At 47.1% G+C, this 22,152-nt stretch overlaps 1 protein-coding gene across 5 annotated transcripts in view; it reads right to left on the bottom strand.

The window, feature by feature from the left end:
- Positions 1 to 22,152, bottom strand: part of NFIC (nuclear factor I C) — a 145,199-nt gene that overhangs the window by 16,555 nt on the left and 106,492 nt on the right. For 4 of the 5 annotated variants that reach the window (XM_061601629.1, XM_061601627.1, XM_061601631.1 and 1 more), the window contains 4 exons: positions 19,233 to 19,361; positions 17,271 to 17,455; positions 9,299 to 9,455; positions 5,666 to 5,748 (listed from right to left, as the gene is read on the bottom strand). In XM_061601629.1, the coding sequence (XP_061457613.1) occupies positions 5,666 to 5,748; positions 9,299 to 9,455; positions 17,271 to 17,455; positions 19,233 to 19,361 (554 nt within the window). The remainder of the gene's footprint in view (positions 1 to 5,665; positions 5,749 to 9,298; positions 9,456 to 17,270; positions 17,456 to 19,232; positions 19,362 to 22,152) is intronic. The other variant, XM_061601632.1, reaches the window with a different exon arrangement.

The following is a 22,152-nucleotide window of genomic DNA, read 5'->3' as shown; positions in this document are numbered from 1 at the left end:
AATTAATAGAAATTACAATTAATTAACTATAAAATAAATGATTAGGACCAATCAGGCTTCTCCAGCTTCTGCCTGGCTACAAACATTCAAGTACAGTGTGGATAAAAGGACTATTCAATTATCAGGATTTAGCAGATGGTAGAGCGGCCTTAAAGACACTCGATTTTTATCCCCCTGCAATGCAACATGGTATAATGGAGGCAGTGTGGCATAGTGGTTAGAGTGTCAGACTAGGACATGGAAGACCAGGGTTGAAATCCCCCACTCAGCCATGAAGCTCACTGGGTAACCTTGTACCAGTCACCGTCTCTCAACCTAACCTACTTCGCAGGGATGTGAGCATAAAATGGGGATCAGAAAACTACTTATGCCACCTTCAGTTTGTTAAATGCAAACTGAACCGGATTTCTTAGCCAGAGATGAAGGGCATTGTTCATTTGGGGAGCCAACCCTGAAGAACGTTGATGCACAAATCTCAATCACAAAAGGGCTTTGAAGCCAAACTACCAACTCAGAATTGGAAGCAGGAGGATTCCATGAGGTCACTTCCTGCCATACTTCCTGTTTGGCCAACAATTATGTCTGGGAAGGTGCCGGGTCCCCAATAAGCAGAATCATAACAAGTTGAGATCCCGGCCATGCTATGTTTGCAACACTCCAGCAGGTGGCAGCAGAGGCCTCTTCCTTATGCCGCCTGGCAGATTTTGTTTCTGGTTAAATTGGAGGGTTACTCAGATTGTGTGTGTGTGTGTGTGTGTGTGTGTGTGTGTGTGTGTGTGTGTGTGTGTGTGTGTGTGTGTGTGTGTGTGTGTGTGTGTGTGTGTGTGTGTGTGTGTGTGTGTGTGTGTGTGTGTGTGTGAGAGAGAGAGAGAGAGAGAGAGAGAGAGAGAGAGAGAGAGAGAGAGAGAGAGAGAGCGGGGGAGGGGAGGGGAAACAGAACAGGTCCTGACATGTAGCATCGGGCCTGCCGTCTACTTTCCCAAGAACCTCAGCATCCTTTTTGTTTCTAAATCAAGTTGCTAGTCCTAAATAAGATTTCCAGTGCTTGGCGGTTTGACGCCTTCCATCATTCCCTGCCTTGCCCCCCACTCCCCCAAGACTAGTAAACAGCACAATAAAGCCATGTAAAACAATTTCTACAGGTCACCGCAATCAGTTTCCTCAGAAACTCATATTTCAGTTTAAATAAGAAAGTTTCTGGTCCTTGTGAATGGCACAGATATTTGGAAGAGCGTGGGCAATATCTCATGGAACCCCAGAAGCCCTGTGTGTGTGTTTTAAATAAAATCACCAATGGTCAGGCCCTGCAAAACTTCTGGATTAGCAAACCCAAAGTCACTGCTGCAGCACAGCAAACGCTATGGGAGAAATGATGCAAATAAGAGACAGGATCCAAATTATAATATTTTCATCCCATGCTTCAGCTAAGGAGCTTCATGGTGCATGCAGACAAAAAACAAATCAGGCCAAAGGTCTTTCAGAGTGTTGCTCTGCTTTCCCAGTGGCCAATCCGATGTGACTGGGAAGCCCACAAGCAGGGCGTGACTACAACAGCCCTCTCCTGCTAACTGGTATTTGGAAACGCCCTCGCCTCCAGCCACGGAGGTAGAGCATAGCTATTATGGCTAGTAGCCATCGATAGTCATGTCCTCCATAAATTTGACCAATCCTCCTCTTAAAGCCATCCAAACAGGTGCCCACCACTGCCTCTTGTGGGAACGAATGCCCTCGTTTCCACCCAAGGTCACCTTTTCACGGCTAACTGGAGAATTGAACCGGGATCTCAGAACGGTCAACCTCACTGCTCTGCCATGCTGCCTGTCCACTGGTGTGCAGGAACAGGGCGGTTTCCCCTGGTGTAACAATCTGGATCGTCCCAGACGACTGTTTTAATTGCTTAGCCCAGAGTACACCCATCGCCATCGTTATTAACAGACTGCATTGCGCCCACGTCTAGTAACCTGCATGGCATCCTTGGGAGACGGAGGGGGAGAGAGGGAGGGAGCGAAACGCTGCATTATAATTCCTACAGCATTCGGACAGTGGGATGTGTGCATGTGTGGTGGGTTTTTTTGTTTTTTTTTGCAGAATCAGCAGTTCTGTGCTGGCAAGAGCAATTTCCTCTCTGTGCCTCTCTCCAAGCGAGGCAGCCGCAGTCAGTATGCAGCTGCCCCACAGTATTTTGCACCTGGTTCCGCTGCAATCAATGCACCCCCCCCGTTTCAACATGCATGCACGCACACACACCCTGTGGGAGATGCAAACTGAGAAGCATGCATGAAAAGAGGAGATATACCAACAGCAGTCTTAACATGCATCCTCTGTCCAAGCAAGGGCAGGGATTTGTTTTGGTGGGGGAAATCAAAGAGACAGCTTATTTGGGTGTCCAACCAAATGCGTGTATATTAAGGATTAAAAATCCATATATTTGTGAGAATTGCTTACAAAAATGCAGTGTCATAGGTGAGCATTTCAATTCAGTTCACCTTCCAAGCCGAATCTATCAAATGCACATGTTCCAAAACAATTTGAGATCCAAAACACAGCCGACCTTTGAAATTCGCACGTATCCGAATTTTGCGGTGCAGTTTGTCACCCCACTAACATTTGCAAACATGGGTATGTTAGGGGAAAGTGTGCATAGGAATGGATATATGAGTAAAAATAACATACAAAAATGCATTATATGATGGGCAAGGGTTTGCAAAAATGCCTTTATTAGGAGAAAATTGCACTAAAATTGTGAATTTTCATGAGGGTTTTTTTAAAAAAAAAATTTGCGAATTGTTGCAGAAATGTGGAGAACTAAATTTTAGACTGGAAAGCTGAGAAATGGAGAGGACTGAATCTGACAGATCTTTCAGTCCCTAATGGTGAGGCACAAACTGTCTATCCCTTTATAGCCTTGATAAAGGACGGACACCAGTCTTATAATCGTCCATTCCATTTGGATATCCGTGTGTGTGTGTGTGAGAGAGAGATTTGTTTTTAACTCAGTCCTGCTAACTGGACACTTGACACACCTTTATCCATCTTTCTTGGCACTCAAAGGCTTATCGAGGCATTGAGTTCAACCTGAGGGGTCTCGAGTTTTGCTGGGCATACACGGACAGGGCCCACCAGCCGCTAGCTTCACCGTTAGGATTCCCCCCTCTAAAAGCACCCACTCGCCCCTGTGGAATTTTGTAAGGCGGTGTAACATTCCTGATGCCATGCCAGCTGTGGGTCACCCCCTCCCTGGGAGGAAAAGAAATGAAAAAAGTTCATGCCTGACAGCTCCTTAAAGATGAATCCTTAAGTCAACTGGAGAGGATAGTCTCTCTCTGTGTGTTTTTTAAATTTTGATGATGATCATCATCACGATCATCATCATCACTACCACTACCCACCCTTCACCTAAAGGTCCCACGGCAGGTTACAGCAATTTTAAACCAATTAAAAACAACCTAAAACCCCAAAATAGGGCGGGTCCTAAAAATATACATCTCAGTTGTCAAAGGCCAGGTTAAAGAGGTGCCGCTGCTGTTTGCTGTTGTTCACTGTTTCTGATATTGGTTGCAAGGGGGCAAGGGAAAACACGCTCTCTGTTACCCAGAAGCCCTTGCTGTCCCTTCAACACCCAGAGCTGCGCCTAACAGCCGGTGCCAGGTGCCAACGGCACCAGAGGGGAAGGTTAAAAAAATATATCCCATTGTCTGGCAGCCATCATGTTAAGGAAGCCAGCCAATCGCATCTTCGGAGGAGGCAGACAGGAGGTGGCAGCGGAGAGACCGTGATTAGAGTCGGCCTCTAGAACTCGCTTCCTGCCAAAGCCGTGTCTGTTTTTTCTTCCCTTTCCAAGAGGCGTATAAAAAAGAGAGAGAGAAATGTAAAAGCCACGGAGTTCTCCCTCAGGGTCTTGGGAGAATGCCGGGCTTGGATTTTGGCAGGCGTGGCACAGACAGACGCAAAGCCAGAGCCAAGATACGGAGACCGGAATCTGGGCACTGAAACTGGCGAGCGAATCTGGGGCACGTCTCTGGAAACGCCAGCAAAAAAGAGGCCTGCAACTGACCCACAGGAGCTAAAGCAGAACCTTGCTGTTCTGTGGCAGTCTATCTGAAGCGTGAGGAGGCCTGTGGCGGATTGTGGGGATTTACAGGCAACCTTTTGCGAGTTGGAAAGAAAAGGTTGTGCTCAATGAAGCTTTGCTCTGATTCTCCAAAATCTGGGGTGGGGGACCTTTTCCAAACCGAGGGCCACATGTCAAGGTGGACAAAGGCGTAGGTTAAAAGTGGGCAGAGCAGCAGATGCAACTCTTGCGTTCCAGCCAGCTCAGAAGTCAGAGGGTGGTGCCCAACGTTAGTCTTGCTTGGAGCAGACCCACTGAAACTAATGGACAAAACTCGCTGAGGTCCATAAACTTCAATTTCAAACTTAAGCTGGATACAAGCCAGTGCAGTCAGTGCAGGGCCTAGCAGGGCTCGCATCTGGCCCACGTGCTGGAGGTTTCCTGTTCCTCTTAACCACATGCATGCTGCCAGTCCACTCTATCCAGCCTGACAGCTAGAAAATGAGCTTCCATGTTAAGAAGCAGTCTTCTCTGGCAGAACGAGGTGTTGCGGGGCAATCAGCCAGGATTGCCAACAGAACCTCCGTGTTCTTACCGCTGGATGCTGAGAGCAAACGGGAGGGATACGCCCTCCTTCTGGGCTTGCCAGAGACATCTGGCCGACCTCTGTTGGAAGCAGGATACTAGACGAGATAGATCTTTGGGCCAAACAGCAGGGCTTTTCCTATGTACACACTGTAGCTCAACAGAACCTCCATGTTCAGGCGCAGTCTACCTCAGCACCCCAGTTTCTGGGGACAGAGAGGGTAGGGCTGCCCACCCTGCTTCTTTCCAGTGGCACCTGGGGAGACAAGATCCCACGGCCCAGATCAGCCTTCCCCAACCAGGTGCCCTCCAGGTGTAGCTGAACTACAACTCCCGTCATCAACCCCGACCATTGGCCATGCTGGTTGTTGGGGCTGCTGGGAGTTGGAGTCCAATAACATCTGGAACATCGTGAAGACTAGTCTCACTGATCCTCCAAACAACAAACAGCCCTTTGCCCCCGGCCTTGATCACTTGCCTTATACTTATACACTTGTCTTATAGTGATTAAAGCTGTAACAATCCATCCAGCTCTGAGAGCCCGTGTGGTGTAGTTGTTAGAGTGTCAGACTGGGACATGGGCGACCAGGGTTCAAATCCGTACTCAGCCATGAAACTCACTGGACGAGACCTTGGGCCAGTCACTGTATCTCTCAGCCTAACCTACCTCACAGGGCTGTTGTGAGGATAAAATTGGGAAGGGGAGAACCGCAGTGGAGCTCCTTGAAGGAAAGGTGGGATATAGATGTAATAAATAAAATAAAATAAAACAAAACAACTCTGTATTGGGAATTGTGGTCCAACAACATCTGGTGGCCCACTAGTTGGGAAAGGCTGGTCTATATTGATTCCCGTGCAAGAAAAGGGAGAATGGCTCTATTTAGAAGAGGCATTCTCCTGTTGAGAGCAGGGAATGCCTCCTCTTATATCAGGGATGAGGCAACATTTGTGGCCCTCAGGAGGCCGCTAGAACCCATCATTCCTAACCACTAACAACACGTCCATCGCAGGAAGGTTCTGTGGACTCACCTGCGCCTGATAGATACTGCCGGGATCTCGAGGTCCTAATCCCACGAAGCGGTTCGCAGGGGGTGTGCCTGGGGCGGAGTAGGCTATGGGGGGGTGGAGAGAAGAGAGAAAAATTTAAAAATGCAATCAAACCCCTTGTTTCTCCACTTTCCCACACACCCTCGCAGGAAAACCAGCCAGAATAATCGTCCGCCCTCCTTTCGTTCCTTGGTGAACCTATCCGGCCAGTCTTTTCCATAGTGGCGGCTGGTGCCCATTGGAACAGGTGGGGCGGAAGGCCGGGAGCCCTAACAGTAGGAGGAGCCAGTGAGAGGCGGAGCCAACGAAGTCTAGATTTCTCCCTGTCCTCCTCATCCTCCTCTCTGCCAAATTCTACAAGGGGCAACAGTGAGACTATGAACGAGGAGGTGGTGGGAGGAGACTCACAGGGCCACCCCCTGGACTGACAGTAAGTAAGAAGGCAGGCAGGTGGAGCTGGCCGACGGCAGACTGGGGTTGGTGAGATTTTGCCCTAGTGGGCCATCGTCCACTACAAAAAACAAACCAACCAACGGGGTACACTGCCCGGGATGCTCGGGTTGCAGGGTTGGGGTTCAGTCCAGGCCTGTATTCGGACCGGGACTGAACGTGGAACAGCCCATCACAGAAGCCGCCTGGCCGCAGTGGTTGCCCTGCGGCCATGGCAAGCAGAGGCTTGCGAAAACATCTCCATTAGTCACGACCGGCCACAAAATATGTGCTTCTGCGGAGAATGAAATGGAAATGGACTGCCTTGAAGTCGATCCCGACTTATGGCGACCCTCTGAATAGGGTTTTCATGGTAAGCGATGTTCAGAGGGGGTTCACCATTGCCCTCCTCTGAGGCTGAGAGGCAGGGACTGGCCCAAGGTCACCCAGGGAGCTTCAGGGCTGTGTGGGGATTTGAACCCTGGTCTCCCAACACCTTAACCACTACACCCTAAAAGCTCACCCTAAAAGGCTGGAGAATTTTCACGAGGATCTTTTTAAAAAGAACACGCACACATTGCTGCCGAAGTGTGAATTGAATTGAAGCTTGCAAAAATGAGAAACAGAGAATCATAGAATAGTAGAGTTGGAGGGGGCCTATAAGGCCATCAAGTCCAACCCCCTGCACAATGCAGGAGAGAACCCAAACTGGCCGATCTTTCCACCCCGAGCCCGTTAAAACACATTGCAGAGCTACCCCAAAGACCTTGGCTCCTCTGGGCAAGTTGGGATGAGACAAAGGAGCTTCGCCTAACCCTCTGCTCTTAAACAACAAGGTGTAACAAGAGGTCACCTTCCAGCCTCTTGTGACTCGGAGTCTGCAGTCCTAACCAAGCCGAGATTTTATGCCAATTCCGTGGCCTCAAAACACAGTGTTATATAGGGCTGAGTTGTTTTCAGACATTGAAAAATATTAGCAGAAATGACACCATAGCTGAACTTAGTTTTATTGGTGGGCCTGACTGTGTGAAAGGGCGCTGAGATTCCTAACTCATGGGAAAGGCACTTGTTGTTGTTGCTATGTGCCTTCAAGTCGATTACAACTTATGGCGACCCTATCAATCAGTGACCTGCAACAGCATCTGTTGTGAACCACCCTGTTCCGATCTTGTAAGTTCAGGTCTGTGGCTTCCTTTATGGAATCAATCCATCTCTTGTTTGGCCTTCCTCTTTTTCTACTCCCTTCGGTTTTTCCCAGCATTATTGCCTTTTCTAGTGAATCAGGTCTTCTCATGATGTGTCCAAAGTATGATAACCTCAGTTTCATCATTTTAGCTTCTAGTGACAGTTCTGGTTTAATTTGTTCTAACACCCAAGTATTTGTCTTCAAGGATTATCAATACCTCGGCACAGTCATTAACCAAAATGGAGACAATAGTCAAGAAATCAAAAGAAGGCTAGGACTGGGGAGGGCAGCTGTGACAGAACTACAAAAGGTCCTCAAGAAAAGGCACTTAAAGATGTTCATTTTAGATTTCAGTGGGGTTTTGTTTAAAAAAAGTGAATCAGTTTTTTTTTTTTTTTAAAGTTATATTAAATATCCATTTAATCAGGGGTAACCAACATGGTGACCTCCAAATGTTATTGGACTCCTCTGTCCCTGGTCTAAGGAGCAGCATTCCCTGCTTGTACACAAGAGATGGAAAAATGCCTCTATTCAGAAGAGGCATTCCCTCCTGAGAGAGAGGAATGCCTCTTCTGAGACCAGGAAATAGGGAAACCTACAGATGTTGTTTGGAGCACATTTTCTGCCTGCATTAGATAATAACCTGGTATAAGATGCTATAGAAAGTAACACCCTCCCTCAAAGCCATTGGATTAAAGCTGGTGTGAAAAATATGAACTAAGTGACGGTGGTGAGGGGGAGCTTTATTGATAGGGAGGAAGAATTTCAACTTGGTTTGGACTCCTATGCGGATCAAAACCACAGCTAGCAATCAGATTCTGCTTCTCTAAATTTTGCAATGCAGTTTCAGAACGATGTCTATTTGGGGGGGGTATATGCATAGAAAAGCATAGAAAACAATGTATTTTTTGTGGGGGAGTGGGAATGCATACAAAATGTGCATTTTCAGAGAAAGAGCACTAAAAACGACCAATTAAATGTGATTGCTTTTGTGCATTTTACAAAACAAGGAAGTCTGTAGAAAAAGGAAGTTACGACTGAATGCATGTGAAAGTGTCAGAGAATGTAACCAGGCTGATCTATCCATTTCTATTCACTGAAAGGTAACTGGGAGGCATACAGTGTTTTTCCATGGCATGGGAGGTCGATGTTCGTGCTGTCTGATCAACTGTCAAAATAATATCCCCAATTTCCACAATCAAAACCATCCATGGCATTGTGTCATATTTGGAACGCTTGATCTTGACTTTAGAATGTTTTGTGTTGTGCCTGCAAAATATGAGCGTTTAAAGCAGGGATGAAGGACATGTGGCTCTCCAGCTGTGGCCAAACTACAACTCCCATCATGCCTGATCCTTGGCCATGGCTGACTGGGTCTGAAACAAGTTGGAGCCCAACCATATCTGGAGTGCCAAAGGTTCCCCATTTAGATGGTCAAGCAAACCCTGGTCTGCTATATACTACATCTAACTTTTGTTTATGGAAAATTCTAGGCACTTAGTCTTCAAGGAAATGGTCCTACTCAGTGTCCGGACATGCATATAGAGAATCCTTTGTTCCATAGTTGCTCCTCTGGGTCTAAGGAGATGTGAATTCATTTCTACAAAAGGCACACGGTCTTCATGACCAGCAGTTTTGGATTTACATCATTACAGCAACTAACTACCATGCATGCTGGTTTGAGGCTTGATTTAAATCAATGATTTAAATCGGCGCTTCCCCCCCCCAGCAGCTTCAATGAACAAGCTGGACTGCCTCAGTTTTAAATCTACATCTCCTACTGCAATATCTTCCAAAACAATCTGTTCCCCCAAAATCATCACACCCCCAAAGAAAAACCAAACAAGGACGCACAGCAGTCCCAGTTTGTGAATATGTCTGGAAAGGGGCAATGGGGAAGGATTGGTAATAGATGGCAGGCAGGCGGGCATGGCTGTTTAGCCATTTTGGGGTGTGAGTGGATGGGTGGGTGCAGGGGGTGGGTGGGCAGGCTTGCTTACTGGGAGACGTTGGCGAGGTGGTCCCTCCCTCTGAAGTTGTCGTGGTGGATTTCGTGTCGGGTGATATTGCCAGACGTGGCATGCCCGGAGGCGGCGGCGCCAACATCTGGGTGGAAAGGTAGTGTCCGGGTACCTTCACTTGGCCACCTCCATTTAACTAGGGGGACACAAGATGGAAGAAAACAAACAAACAAACAGAGCAAGCCGTTAGCACCGCCCGGAAGAGTCACCGGCCCGCCCAGAGGAACCTCCCTCCTCAAAACGGGGATGGTGGGCAGGCTCAAATGGAGACTGTGGGAATCCTGGCCAGCTCAACTGCCACTGGACGTGGAGGTTTTCCCTCCGCATGGCCCACAGGGAGCCAATTTGCCTAACCTTCCTTAGAGTCCCAGATAGTTTTTCCACCCCACAGCGGCCATGTTTCAGGGGACCTCATGCACCTCTTGGAACCAATTTCCAGAGTTTGGAAAAGTTACTTTTTTGAACTACAACTCCCATCAGCCCAATCCAGTGGCCATGCTGGCTAGGGCTGATGGGAGTTGAAGTTTCAAAAAGTAACTTTTCCAGGCTCTGAGCTGGCCAGCTGGCTTGTTCATTTTTCTCAGCAGTGGATGCAATTATTCCCTCCACCTTCCCTTAATTTTTTTGTAATGGTAGAATTAGACTTTGTTGACAAACTACTACAGCTGGCATGGGGGAACCTGTGCCCACCCCAGATGGTGTTCAACTCCCATCCGCCTCAACAGCCAGCACAGCCAAGGGTCAAGGATGATGGAGGATGGAATGCAGAAACATCTGGAGGACCTCCGATTCCCCATCCCTGAGCTAAGAAGAGGCATTCCCTCTCTCTCTGGAGGAAATGCCTCTTCTAAAATAGAAACATTCTCTTGCAAGCAGTAGGGAAATGCTGCTTTTTAGAACAGGGACAATACTTTGGCCTCTCTCGATTTTGCTAAGACTCCAGCTCCCAGCATCCCTGACCATTGGTCATGCTGGCTGATGGGAACAGTAGCCCAGAAAGACCACAGATGCCTCAAGTCTGCACTAAACAGACCTACCCAAGGCTGAGAAAGATGGGATGGAGATGAGCAAAACATTTTTTTAAAAAACAGAAAAAGATATTTTCGAGTTTTTAAAGGATATAAACTAAGTAGCGTTATAGTCTTATGCATATTTATTCAGAAGCTGTTTTGGTCAAAGGGGCTTCCTCCTGCGTAAAGCTGGAGAAGAGTCTTGGCTTAAGAGACAGTGGAGTTGAAGCTGATGGATTTTGCTAAGTCGCCTCTCTATTGCAGCGTTTCCAAATGCTTTTCTGAATAGCCATGTGGGAGATTCGAATCCAGGCCTAGATTTCTATAACGCTGTTTGTGTGTGTGTGGAGAGGACCACAGGGTGTGGTTGCAAAAGCTGGAAATCAGCCCGAAGAAGCAATGGGGGAGTCATCCATGAAACTGTCCCACCCATTCAAATTTGCAGCCGGCGGCCACATTGCCCACTGTGCAGTCTTCCAGGGTCCATACGGCAGCAGAGGGCAGGGACAGAGGGAACAGCGGGCACGTGAATTTTACTTTTAGATAGTTTCTACACACAACAGATGAAAGTGGATAGCATCCAAAACCAGAAAAAAGAAAAGAGGGGGAACCCCAAGATGCTAGAAAAATATTTTATTCAAGAGCCCAACACGTTTCAGCCACTATATACAGGCCTTCATCAGGGGATTAGCTGGTGTATAATACCTTTCCATTCACAAAATTGCTACCACATAACGATAGCAATTTTGTGCACGGAAAGATATTATACACCAGCTAATCCCCTGATTACTGACCCTCCGTGGCGCAGTGTGGGAAGCGGTGGTAATGCCGGCGAAAGCTCTGCTCACGGCCGGAGTTCGATTCCAAGGAAAGGAGGATGTCGAATCTCCGGTAAAAGGGGCCGAGGTCCACTCAGCCATCCATCCATCCGTGGTCGGTAAAATGAGTACCCGGCATACGGTGGGGGGGGTAAAGAAAGGCCAGGGAAGGAACTGGCAATCCCACCCAGAGCTTGGAAGTAACTAGTTACAAGTAATGAATTACTTGTAATTCATTACTTTTTTGAGTAACGAGTGGGCAACTTCATTACATTTTGCTGGTAAAAGAACGAGTAGTAACTTCATTACTTTTGAGGAGTAACTGTAATGTTTCCAGCATTACTTTTGATTACATGGGGGGCAACAGGGGAAGTCATCTACTCCTCTGATTTGTGAATAAAAATCATGTGTTTCAAATTGGGCTTTTGTGCAGTGTTGCTCTTCCTTCATGCTCTATGGGTGCTTAGGAGGCGACGAGAGAGGAGGTGGAGAGCGAGACGGGGTGGAGAAAACAATTGTTTAAAAATTTAAAGGAGTGGAAGGAGAAAAGAGCTGGAGGCAATATATATATACAAAAATATGTGTGTTGGGGTATCATCATTGCTGGGGGTGGGGTGAAGGGATGTGAGATTCTGTTATGCCATTCTGTTAATCTTATGGATAAAAACATATTCTACTACCCTCTGTGTGTATGTGCTTATTTTTAATGTTGTTTTAGGCTACTCAGATGTGCAGCAGCCAAGGCCAGCACCTTGTTGGCAATTTTTAAAAAAGTAACTAAAATGTAATTGTAGCAATTACTTTTGAGTAAAGGTATAGTAATCAGTTACTTTCAGAGCAATTGTAATTGTAATGGTAATTACTACTGTTTGGGGGCCATGTGACTGTAACTGTAATTCATTACTTTTTAAAAGTAATCTTCCAAGCTCTGATCCCACCCCATATATACGGTCTCCCTAGTAAACGTCGCAAGACACCACCCTAAGAGTCGGAAACAACTCACACTATAAGTGCGGGGACACCTTTACCTTTACCTTTTTTAATCACCTGATGAAGGCCTGTATATAGTGGCTGAAACGCGTTGGGCTCGTGAATAAAATATTTTTCTAGCATCTTGGGGTTCCCCCTCTTTTCTTCTTTTTTCTAGTTTCTACACAGACACACACACACACGAATTACCCCATCCAGGCAAGTAACAATAAGATCAGAGTCCAAGGACGTATTTCCAACCAGGCGCAAACACTCAAAGAGAGTGCAAAGCCGGACCGGCAAGGGGTGTAGCCTTGGGAGAGGGGGTGTGGCTGGGGATAGCCCCGAGGGCCAGCGAGAGAGGTCTGGAGGGGCGCCTTTGGTCCCCTGCTGTTTCCCACCCCAAACTGCCTATCACCACTGTCAACACACTAAAACCAACTAGGCACCCGTTCACACGTTGAAATGACCTCAACTGGTGGCTCACATCAGTATAGAAAGAGCTAATGCTAGATACTTAAAAGACTTGGGGGGGTGAGGCACCCTGCCAAGATGTGAATGGAGCCTCCAGGCAGCCCACGTGGTGCCCTCCAGCCAGAGCTTGGAAAAGTTACTTTTTTAAACTACAACTCCCATCAGCCCCAGCCAGCATGGCCACTGGATTGGGCTGATGGGAGTTGTAGTTCAAAAAAATAACTTTTCCAAGCTCTGCCTCCAGCCCTGGTGCCTAGAAGGCATCTCATTGGCTCTCCCTGTCATTACAGCACTCCCGTTTATTTATTTATCTTGTAAGTCACTTTTCGACAGAGTTCGGAAAAGTTACTTTTTTGAACTACACCTCCCATCAGCCCAATCCAGTGGCCATGCTGGCTGGGGCTGATGGGAGTTGTAGTTTTAAAAAGTAACTTTTCCAAGCTCTGCTTTTCGACACATGCGCACACACTCAGAGCGACTTACAGCTAGCAAAACAATGAAAGTCCAAAATTAAAAGTCAAAGGCAGCTAAAAATGAGAACAGTACATTAGGCGATGGAGCAACCCTTCTATGCAACAGAAGCCCCCTCAAAAGCCTCCCCGAGTTAAGAACCAAACGCCTGGGAGAAGCGAAATGTTTTGGCCTGGTAACTAAAGATGGATAATGGTGGCGCCAGGCATGCCTCCCTGGGGAGAACGTTCCACAAACAGGGGGCCGCCACCTGCAACTCTATCTCCAGTCTACGTCTGAGGGGTGAGAGATGGGCACCGAGGAAATGGAACAGAAGTAAAGTTTTTAGCAAGCCACACTGGCTTTCAAATGCAGCATGTGCATGCGTGCGCATGGGCTGTGGGGAGGGAGGCCCAGGCCAGGCGCCTCCAACTCCCTATCACAGCCGTGACTACCTGTATAGCAGGTAGCTTTTTGATGAAAACACCTGCGGTGGTGAGTGTGCCCAACAGGGGTGCAGAGGAGGCGAGCAGGGAAGCGAGATGTACATCAAACAGCAGACCAGTGTGCGTGCATGTGTGTGTTATGGCTGCGGACGGCAAGGGGAATTTGATTTGGAGCCTGGGGAAAAATATTTAGCATCCAAGCAATCTTGACAATGCCCAACGCGGCTTCCTTTTTTTGGTGATCTAAGCAGGCAGCAGGTTCAGAGGAGAAGGTTTGCATGTCTCTGTGAGTGGGCAGGGGTGTGGGGCAGGGTTACATCTTCAAACAAATTTGGTAAGTGGGACTGATCCACCTAAGAGCGCAACTGCCTTGCCTCTAGGGATGGGCAAAGAAGTATGTCCATTTCGGTTATCAGTGCCCATGTTTTTATTATTATTATTATCATCATCGTTATCGTCGTCATCGTCGTTGTTATCGTTGTTGTTGTCATTATTTCATCATTAGGTCCCAGAGCAGGTCACAACAGAAGGACATCAGAAGAGCCTGCCGGATGAGGCCAGTGGCCCATCTAGTCCAGGGTCCTGTTCTTACAGTTGGCCATCCAAATCTCTCTGGGAAGCCCGAAAGCAGGACCTCAGCGCAACAGCACTCCCTCCCCCTGCCATTTCCAGCAAGTGGTATGCAGAAGCATGCTATCTCCGACCATGGAGGCAGAGCATGGCCATCATGCTTAGTAGCCATGGAGAGCCTTATCCACCGTGAATCTGTCTGATCCTCTTTTAAAGCCAGGCAAACTGATGCACATGGCTGCCTCTTGTGGAAGCGAATCCCACGGTTTAACTATGCTCTCTGCGAAGAAGGACTTTCTTTGCCTGTCCTGAATCTCCCAACATTCAGCTTCATTAAATGTCCCGAGTTCTCGTGTTATGCAAGATGGAGAAACACTTTTCTCCATGCCGTGCATCATTTTATACACTTCTGTCATGTTGCCTCTGACTCGCCTTTTCTCTACATTGCAAAAAAGGCATATCTATTTTAGGCTGCATTAAACAGAAGGACAGTTTCCAAATCGCGTGAAGTGCTAGTTCCCCTCGATTCGGCACTGGGTAGGTTTCAACTTGAGTACTGCGTCCAGTTCTGGACACCGCACTTTAAGAAGGATGCAGACAAACTGTTGCGGGTTCAGAGGAGGGCAACGAGGATGATCAGGGGACTGGAAGCAAAGCCCTCTGAGGAGAGACTGAAAGAACTGGGCCTGTTTAGCTTTGAGAAAAGAAGACTGAGGGAAGATAGGATAGTACTCTTCAAGCACTGGAAAGGTTGTCACACTGAGGAGGGCCCGGATCTCTTCTCAATCATCCCAGAGTGTTGGATACGAAGCCAGGTTTCAAGTGAACATCAGGAAAAACTTCCTAACTGTGACGTATGACAATGGCACCAATGACCTAGGGAGGTGGTGGGGTCTCCAACACTGGAGGCATTCAAGAGGCAGCTGGACAGTTGGGGATGCTTTAATTTGGATTCCTGCAATGAGCAGAGGATTAGACTCAAAGGCCTTATAGGCCCCTTCCAAGTCTACAATTCTATGATTGTAAAAAGCCCCCAATGTTGCAACCTTTCCTCACTGGAGAGTCGCTCCACCCCCCTTGATCATTCTGGTTGCCCTTTTCTGAACCTTTTCCAACTCTACAATACGCTTTTTGAGGTGCGGTGACCAGAACCGTACACAGCATTCCAAATGCGGCCACACCATAGATTTGCATACCAGTATTATGATACCTGCAGTTTTATTTTCAGTACCTTTCCTAATGATCCCTAGCCTGGCATTTGCCTTTTTTTTCCACAGCTGCCGCACACTGGGCAACAATATAAAATACATTATTAAAAACAGTTTAAAACAAAGTACTTTACAAGTAGAGAGGATCCTATATATGCATCAGGTATCAAAAGCCAATATGTCAATTTCGGTTATCAATGTACATATCCTGAAGGGCAAATGTGTCCATTTCAGTTTCAGTTTCTCTTTTTTTCACATCAGTTTCTGATTTTTTTACGTCCTCATGAAAATCCATCAGCATTTTAGTGCAAATTTCTCCTGCTTGCGCATTTTTATATGCGACTTTGCCTCATCTATACATTTTCACATAGCCCTTTAACCTAATAGAATGCATCCCCCCCCTATTTTATTTTCACGAATACATGCATTTATATGGCAGGAGAACTACATTGCAAAGGTCAAAGAAGTGCAGAATTGAAAACATTGGGTGCATTTTGGTTCATTTTGGAAAGTGCAGATTTGAAAGGTTCCCCTTTAGATACAAACTGAATCGATTCCCCACCCATCACTAATATCCTTCACCACCACCACCCCCTATGCGGGTAACTGGCTGCAAACACACATCTCCCTTCCTTCCACCCCAATCCTGCACCATGACAATCATTAGTCTGGTCCAGGAATGGCTGTTATCACATCCTACGTGCAGAGCTTGGAAAAGTTACCTTTTTTGAACTACAACTCCCATCAGCCCAATCCAGTGGCCATGCTAGCTGGGGCTGATGGGAGTTGTAGTTCAAAAAAGTAACTTTTCCAAGCTCTGCCTATGTGCAACTTGAGTCCAAGCTGCTGGCAGTAAGGCACCAACGTATGCAGACAGAAAGGCTATCTATTCTTTCCTCTGCTGGTTTCTCCTCTAAAGTGTTTGCTGATTTTGTAGACTTTGCTCCTCTAGTTCCTTCCTTCCTCTTCCTGCCTTTGTCTTCAGTTTGTTAGTCACAGCTCCCTGAGTGCAGACTGGATGGCTGCTTCAGCATGTATGACTTGGGCTCTTTGTATCAATAAACCTTCTTTATTCTTTCAACCACCAGTCTTAACAGATGAGTTATTTTTCTGCACTTCACTGCAAAATATACACGAAAACTCCAACATAAGCCACACCCCCTTTCTCACATAGCCCCTTCATTAGGAACATTTGATCCTGACTGCCTCTTCTGACTATCCCCTTCCTCCACAAGGGGGAGGGTAGTTCAGCCTCTTCTTTTGCTATCAATGCCACCCTCGGACAAACAGAGAATTCTCTTTTGCAAACTTTCAATTCAGCATGCACATATGAAGCATGTCGTTTAGAAAGTCTGCAACTTAAAAAAAAAGCCGCTAGTCCTCATGACAGTAGACAGAAAAGGCACGCAGGTGAGAGAGGCATTGCGGAGAGGGATGCCACGTAGTGATGCGAGCGTTTGGAAGAACTGTTTCTCCCTGCATCGCCTTTCGAGTCATGCCCTGGGATTAAGGATGGGAGAGTCAAGTTTTGGACCTCTCACTTTTTCGTTTTCCCAAACTTAAATTCAGTCCTTCAGGTTTCTCCAGCAACTTGCATTTTTTTTAAAAAAAATCCTCATGAAAATTCTTCAGCATTTGAGTGTGAATTTCTCCTAATACACACCTATTTTGCATGCACCTTGGACTGTTGCATATGTTTTTTGCAAGCCGTTTCTCCTAATGCAAGGCATTGTTGTACGTTGTTTTCATTACTCTGTTAACCTTTAAACACACTTTCCCTAATATATGCATTTGGGCGGGGGATGGCAAACTGCATTGCAAAATTTGGATACGTGCAAATTTCAAAGGATGGCTGTGATTAGGTTTTTGGATTGCTTTTGGAAAGCGCGAATTTGATGGATTCGGCTTTGAACGAGAACCGAATCAAATTTCTTCCCAGGACCCCCACCCCTGGAAGGGGATCAGAACAGGATGGCAGGAGTGTCGCTTCCCTGATGTTCCCTTACCGGTCCCGGCTGTTGATTGGACGGGTCGCAGGCCAATGAGACGAGGTCTTTCAGCGGGTCCTGTGGATTCAGATGAGGCGGGTACCTTATGGCTGTGTGCTGAAAGTAAGTGGAGGCCGTCTGGGGCAGGATCGAGGTGGTTGGGAAGTGCAGGGCGGAGGAAGGGTGAGGACTTCTTGCGATACCTGTAGGGGGCGGCAGAAAGGAGACTGGGTGGCCTTCCTTGCCCGCACACACCCAGCCCCTCCCACTCCCCAAGGGGGAACCTCTGCGGAGACCGCTGGAGTGAGGCAACAAAGCAACCCCCCCCGATGGTTTGGCCTTTCCTCCTCTTGGTGCAAACTCGCCTTACCCCTCCTGGGATTCCTGGGCAAGTCAAAAGAACCCTTGAGCATCTCTCAGGCGCGCCTGTCTTCCACACTCTGCACCTGGCTGGAAGTACAGGACTTCTGACTGGCACCGACCCAGACATCCACACCAGACACTTATTCCACTATTATTCCACTTTTAGCACTCCTGGCGTCCCCAAAGAATCCTGGAAATTGTAGTTTGCCAAGAGTGCTGAGTGGAGACCCCTCTTCCCGTCACAGAGCTACAATTCCCAGAGTGGTTTAACAGTCAGTCCGTGAATTGTAGCTCTGTGCGAGGGGAATAGGGGGTCTTCCTGCATCTCCCAACACCCTTTGCAAACTACCCTTCCCAGGATTCTTTGTTTAAAGTGGAATAACAGTGGAATAAACGCAGGGTGTGAACGTGGCCCGTGTGGGAACAGCTGCGCCTGGCCCTGCGGACCATCGCCAACGTGGCTCACCCCTCAATGCAATGCGCCGAGGACTAGCACTTTGCCCCCCGTTTTCCCCCAATCCCGGCGGGATCCCTGGGAACACTTAGGCCCTGCATTTCCCATGCATTCAAACATTTGACCAAATTGGTTACATTGTCAAACGGGCGGCTAAGCTGCCCCATTTAAAAAAAAAAAAAAATCTGGGACCTTCCAGAGTTTATTTGGAGTGACTATAAAAACAAGTGGCCAACATCTGGACTTCTGATGAGCCCTACAGCTGAATCTGGCCAAAGGGGGCCCGTCTGGTCCAGCATTCTGTCCTCACAGTGGCCGACCAGGTACCCCTTCTGGGAAGCCTGCAAGCGAACCGTGAGAGCAACAGAAGCAACTCGCCTCACCTGGGATTCCCAGAAACTGGTGTTCAAAGGAATACTGCCTCTGACAGTGGAGAGAGGACATGGCCATTGTGGCTAGTAGCCTTTGATAACACTATCCCCAGGTTTCAGCCTTGCTGGCAACTTGTAAAAGCACTCGAGGGCGCTTGCTGCATTCAAGGTTTGAAAGCCCAGAAATAACCGTGTTCCTGGGAGAGAGCAGGGGGTGGCTGAATCAGATTAAGAGAATTTGTAAGATACAACCTGGATTTTTTGGGGGGGGGGAATCAATGCCATCCCAGTTCATTTCAGCTGCAGCTACAATTTCCATTTGGTCTGCAGGCTGCGCTGTTTGGTCCCAGAATCCTGTGCCTGTCAAAACAAGGTGACTGAAGGTATCAATACATCAATTCGGATCGCACGTGGTAGGGGTAAAAAAAATCACATTTTCAAATGCTCTCTGGAGTGAAAAATTCCATGCAAGTAGAAAGCAAGCAATGCAAGAATTAGGGCCTCCCCTCCCTCTAACATGCTACTTTTCTACTTGCAAGGAGATTCTGTGCAAGTAGAAAGCTAGCAGCACAAGGATTAGGGCCCCCCTGCTCTCTGACATGCTACTTTTCTACTTGCAAGGAGTGAAACAACAACAAGAGAGGGGGAGTATTGAAAATACGACAGCCTCCACCTGGCCCATAAACCTGACATGGCCCAGTCAGCTGTACCACCTTACTTTGCCAGTGTGGATTGCCATGGTCTGTCATGCAATCCTTCATACATAGCCTTCCCCGGCACCATCGAACATACCACTGTGTACAGCAATGACCGGACGGTGGTGTTGAGTGAAGCTGCTCAGGCGGGGCGAAGTGTCCTGCGGAGAAGGGCTATTGAAGGGAGACTTGTCCATCTCTGTCTTTTTCACGGTTGGGGAGATGCCTGGAGAAGAATTGAAGGAGGAAGGGGGGGTGTTATAGTGCTGTCACGGGTTGTCAACAAACAACAGGCTCCCCAATTATCCTGTGCCCCACCAGCGTACTCTCCAACCAGCGACGGCTCACAGGATAGGAAGATCTTTCAATTGGGTTTAATACTGTAAATAGTTTAATTCTATTTTAATCTAGACTTTTGTATGTTTTTAATTATATGTGTTCTTTTATCTGGAAGCTGCCGTGAGTTCCAGTTTTGGGAAAAGGGCGGGGTAAAAATAATGATAATAAATAAATAGATAAATTTCGCTTCGCTCAGGCTCTCATTTTCCCCTATCTTATATTCCACTCCCCACATTTCTGTAGCAATTTGCAAATTTTTATTTTTGGTTAAAAAAAAATCCTCATGAAAATCCTTCAGCATTTTAGCACCTCTTTCCTCTGCTAAGCACATTTCGGAAAATGGCTTTAACCAATATGCACATCCTTGCTCGCAATTTCCCACAATTTAATGCATTCCTGTACAGGAATACCCCGCATTAACGTACGCAATGGGTCCAGAGCGAGTACGTAAACCGAAAATGTACTTAAAGTGAAGCACTACCTTTTTTCACTTATCGATGCATGTACTGCACGGCAATCGTCATATACGGGCAGAACTGATCCAAATAACGCATTTATAACTAAAATAAACACAGTAGGCCTTATTTTAACAGTACATACTGTACGCAAGTTTGTAGTTGGAAACTGATCGGGCGGTGGCGTCATGCCGTTAAGTGTCCGTTCTTGCGAAGCGAGCGTACGTAAACAGGGGAATGGTGCTTCTGTAAATATGTCCGTACTCGCAAGTGTCCGTAAAGTGAAGGTCCTTATAGCGGGGTATTCCTGTACCTTACTTTCACAGACCTATCCACGTTCTCGGCACATTTGTCCCTAACAGATGCATTTTTGTACATGCTGGCTGGTTGGAGAACTGCATCTCGAAATTCAGAGAAGTGCGAATTTCGAAGGAGGATGGCTGCGTTTCAGGTCTGATATTGTTTCGGAAAACACAGATTTGACAGATTTGGCTTGAAGTGCGCACTGAACCAAATTTCTCCCCCTGTCCCTGTTTGGGTCCGTCTGAACTAGTGGGGCAGAAAGCAGAGAGCCCAACAGTAGGTGGATCCGTAGCCAATGAGAGGTGGAGTCAAGAGCCAATAACAAGCAGAGCCAACCCATTCTAGGTTTGCCCCCATCATTCTCCCTGCCCGAGTCCTACAAGGGGCAACACGGAGACTGAGGAGGAAGGTGACAGGCTGGGCCACCCCCACCCCCTGGACTGGATGTAAATACAAAGGCAGGCAGATGGAGGCTGCCCGAAGGCCAACTAAAAGATGTGCCCTCCAGATGATTGGACTGCAACTCTGAAGGTCAGGGATGACGATAGGAGTATAGTCTGAAACATTTGGAGGGCACCACATTCTCCCCACCACCACCAAGGATCACCAGAGCAGGGCTTGTGGGTGCAATGACAACCTTGAGGTCTTCCCCTGGCCTCCACAATGCCTCCAAATCGCCCCTCATGAGGCAGGCGGTGAGAGGGGTTACCTTTTTTTCCCCTTCCTTGAAAAGCACGTCGAGCGGAAGAGGAAGTTGGGAAGAGTGACCCTCTTTCCCACTTCCTCTTTCAGAGCTCTATGGGCTTTTTAAGGGTCTGTTTAGTTCTACTAGAGCCAACATTTACCCAGATTCTTTGGAAAAGAGAAATGGATTATGTACATGAGCACGCTCTCTCTTTTCCTATCTCAGGGGGAAGGGGCAAGCTGATCCAAGAGAAAAGGGAGGGCAGGGACCAGAGGTGGTGGCACCTGTACCACTTGCTCAAACCTCCAAATGCACCCATAGGATTAAAAAAAGGTTGGTGGCCCCTGCTCTCCCCTCTAGACATCTTTCTGACGTAGGAGCGGATGCGTGACACCGGGATGGAAAGAGGGGGCAGAGAGAGTTAATCGCCTCCAGTCCACACACCCCCTCAGCACAGATTTATCTGGCCACTTTGTTTAAGCTGTGCCTCTAAAGGGTTCAGCCCTCTCTCAGATGCTCATTTAGAAGGATTTTACAGAACATCTGGTACAGGATTGAAAGAAACCTCTTTGCCCAAAGCATCTGAACTTGTCTCTAGCTGGAGAAGGAATGGTTGTAGGGCAGAGGTGTAGGCAGGGCAGGGAACGCCTAACTTTGCAAACCAGCCAAATGCTGATTGATACTGTCGGGAATTGATTCCAAGTACAATAATAATAATAAATGACAACAAGGGCTATAATGTTTATTCAGCCCCCACAGTGAGATCAACCGATTAAAAACACACACACGTAATTTAATTGATTTGGTTGACTTGATTTTATATACGTACTGTTGTCGTTCTAAACTTTCTATGTTCCTCATTGTTTTTAAACTGTTTTTATACGTGCAGTTGTTTTAACCGTTTTTAACATATGTGGAACTGTTTCATGTACGTTACTATATTTCAGATCACTTCAGGGTGCCTCATGAGAAATGATTCATAAATGAAATTAATAATAATTATTATAGCTACCTATATTTGACTTATCTGTCTTTTAATAATCATTATTTTATGTATATTAACATCATAATAGTTTTGAAGATTTCAGTTGTTTTATCTGCGGATTTTATGATGTACCCTGCTTGGAGAGGTCTCTGATGAAGCGGTTTATAAATCTTTCTGAATGAATAAATAGGTTTAAAAAAAAAAAAAGTTTGACCAAATAAAAAAGCACCCCAATTAATTAGACAGCAGA

Source organism: Rhineura floridana, chromosome 18 (genome assembly GCF_030035675.1).
Source record: "Rhineura floridana isolate rRhiFlo1 chromosome 18, rRhiFlo1.hap2, whole genome shotgun sequence".
Classification (NCBI taxonomy): domain Eukaryota; kingdom Metazoa; phylum Chordata; class Lepidosauria; order Squamata; family Rhineuridae; genus Rhineura; species Rhineura floridana.
Note: the sequence above shows the minus strand (reverse complement) of the source record. Positions and strands in the feature narration are given on the sequence as shown.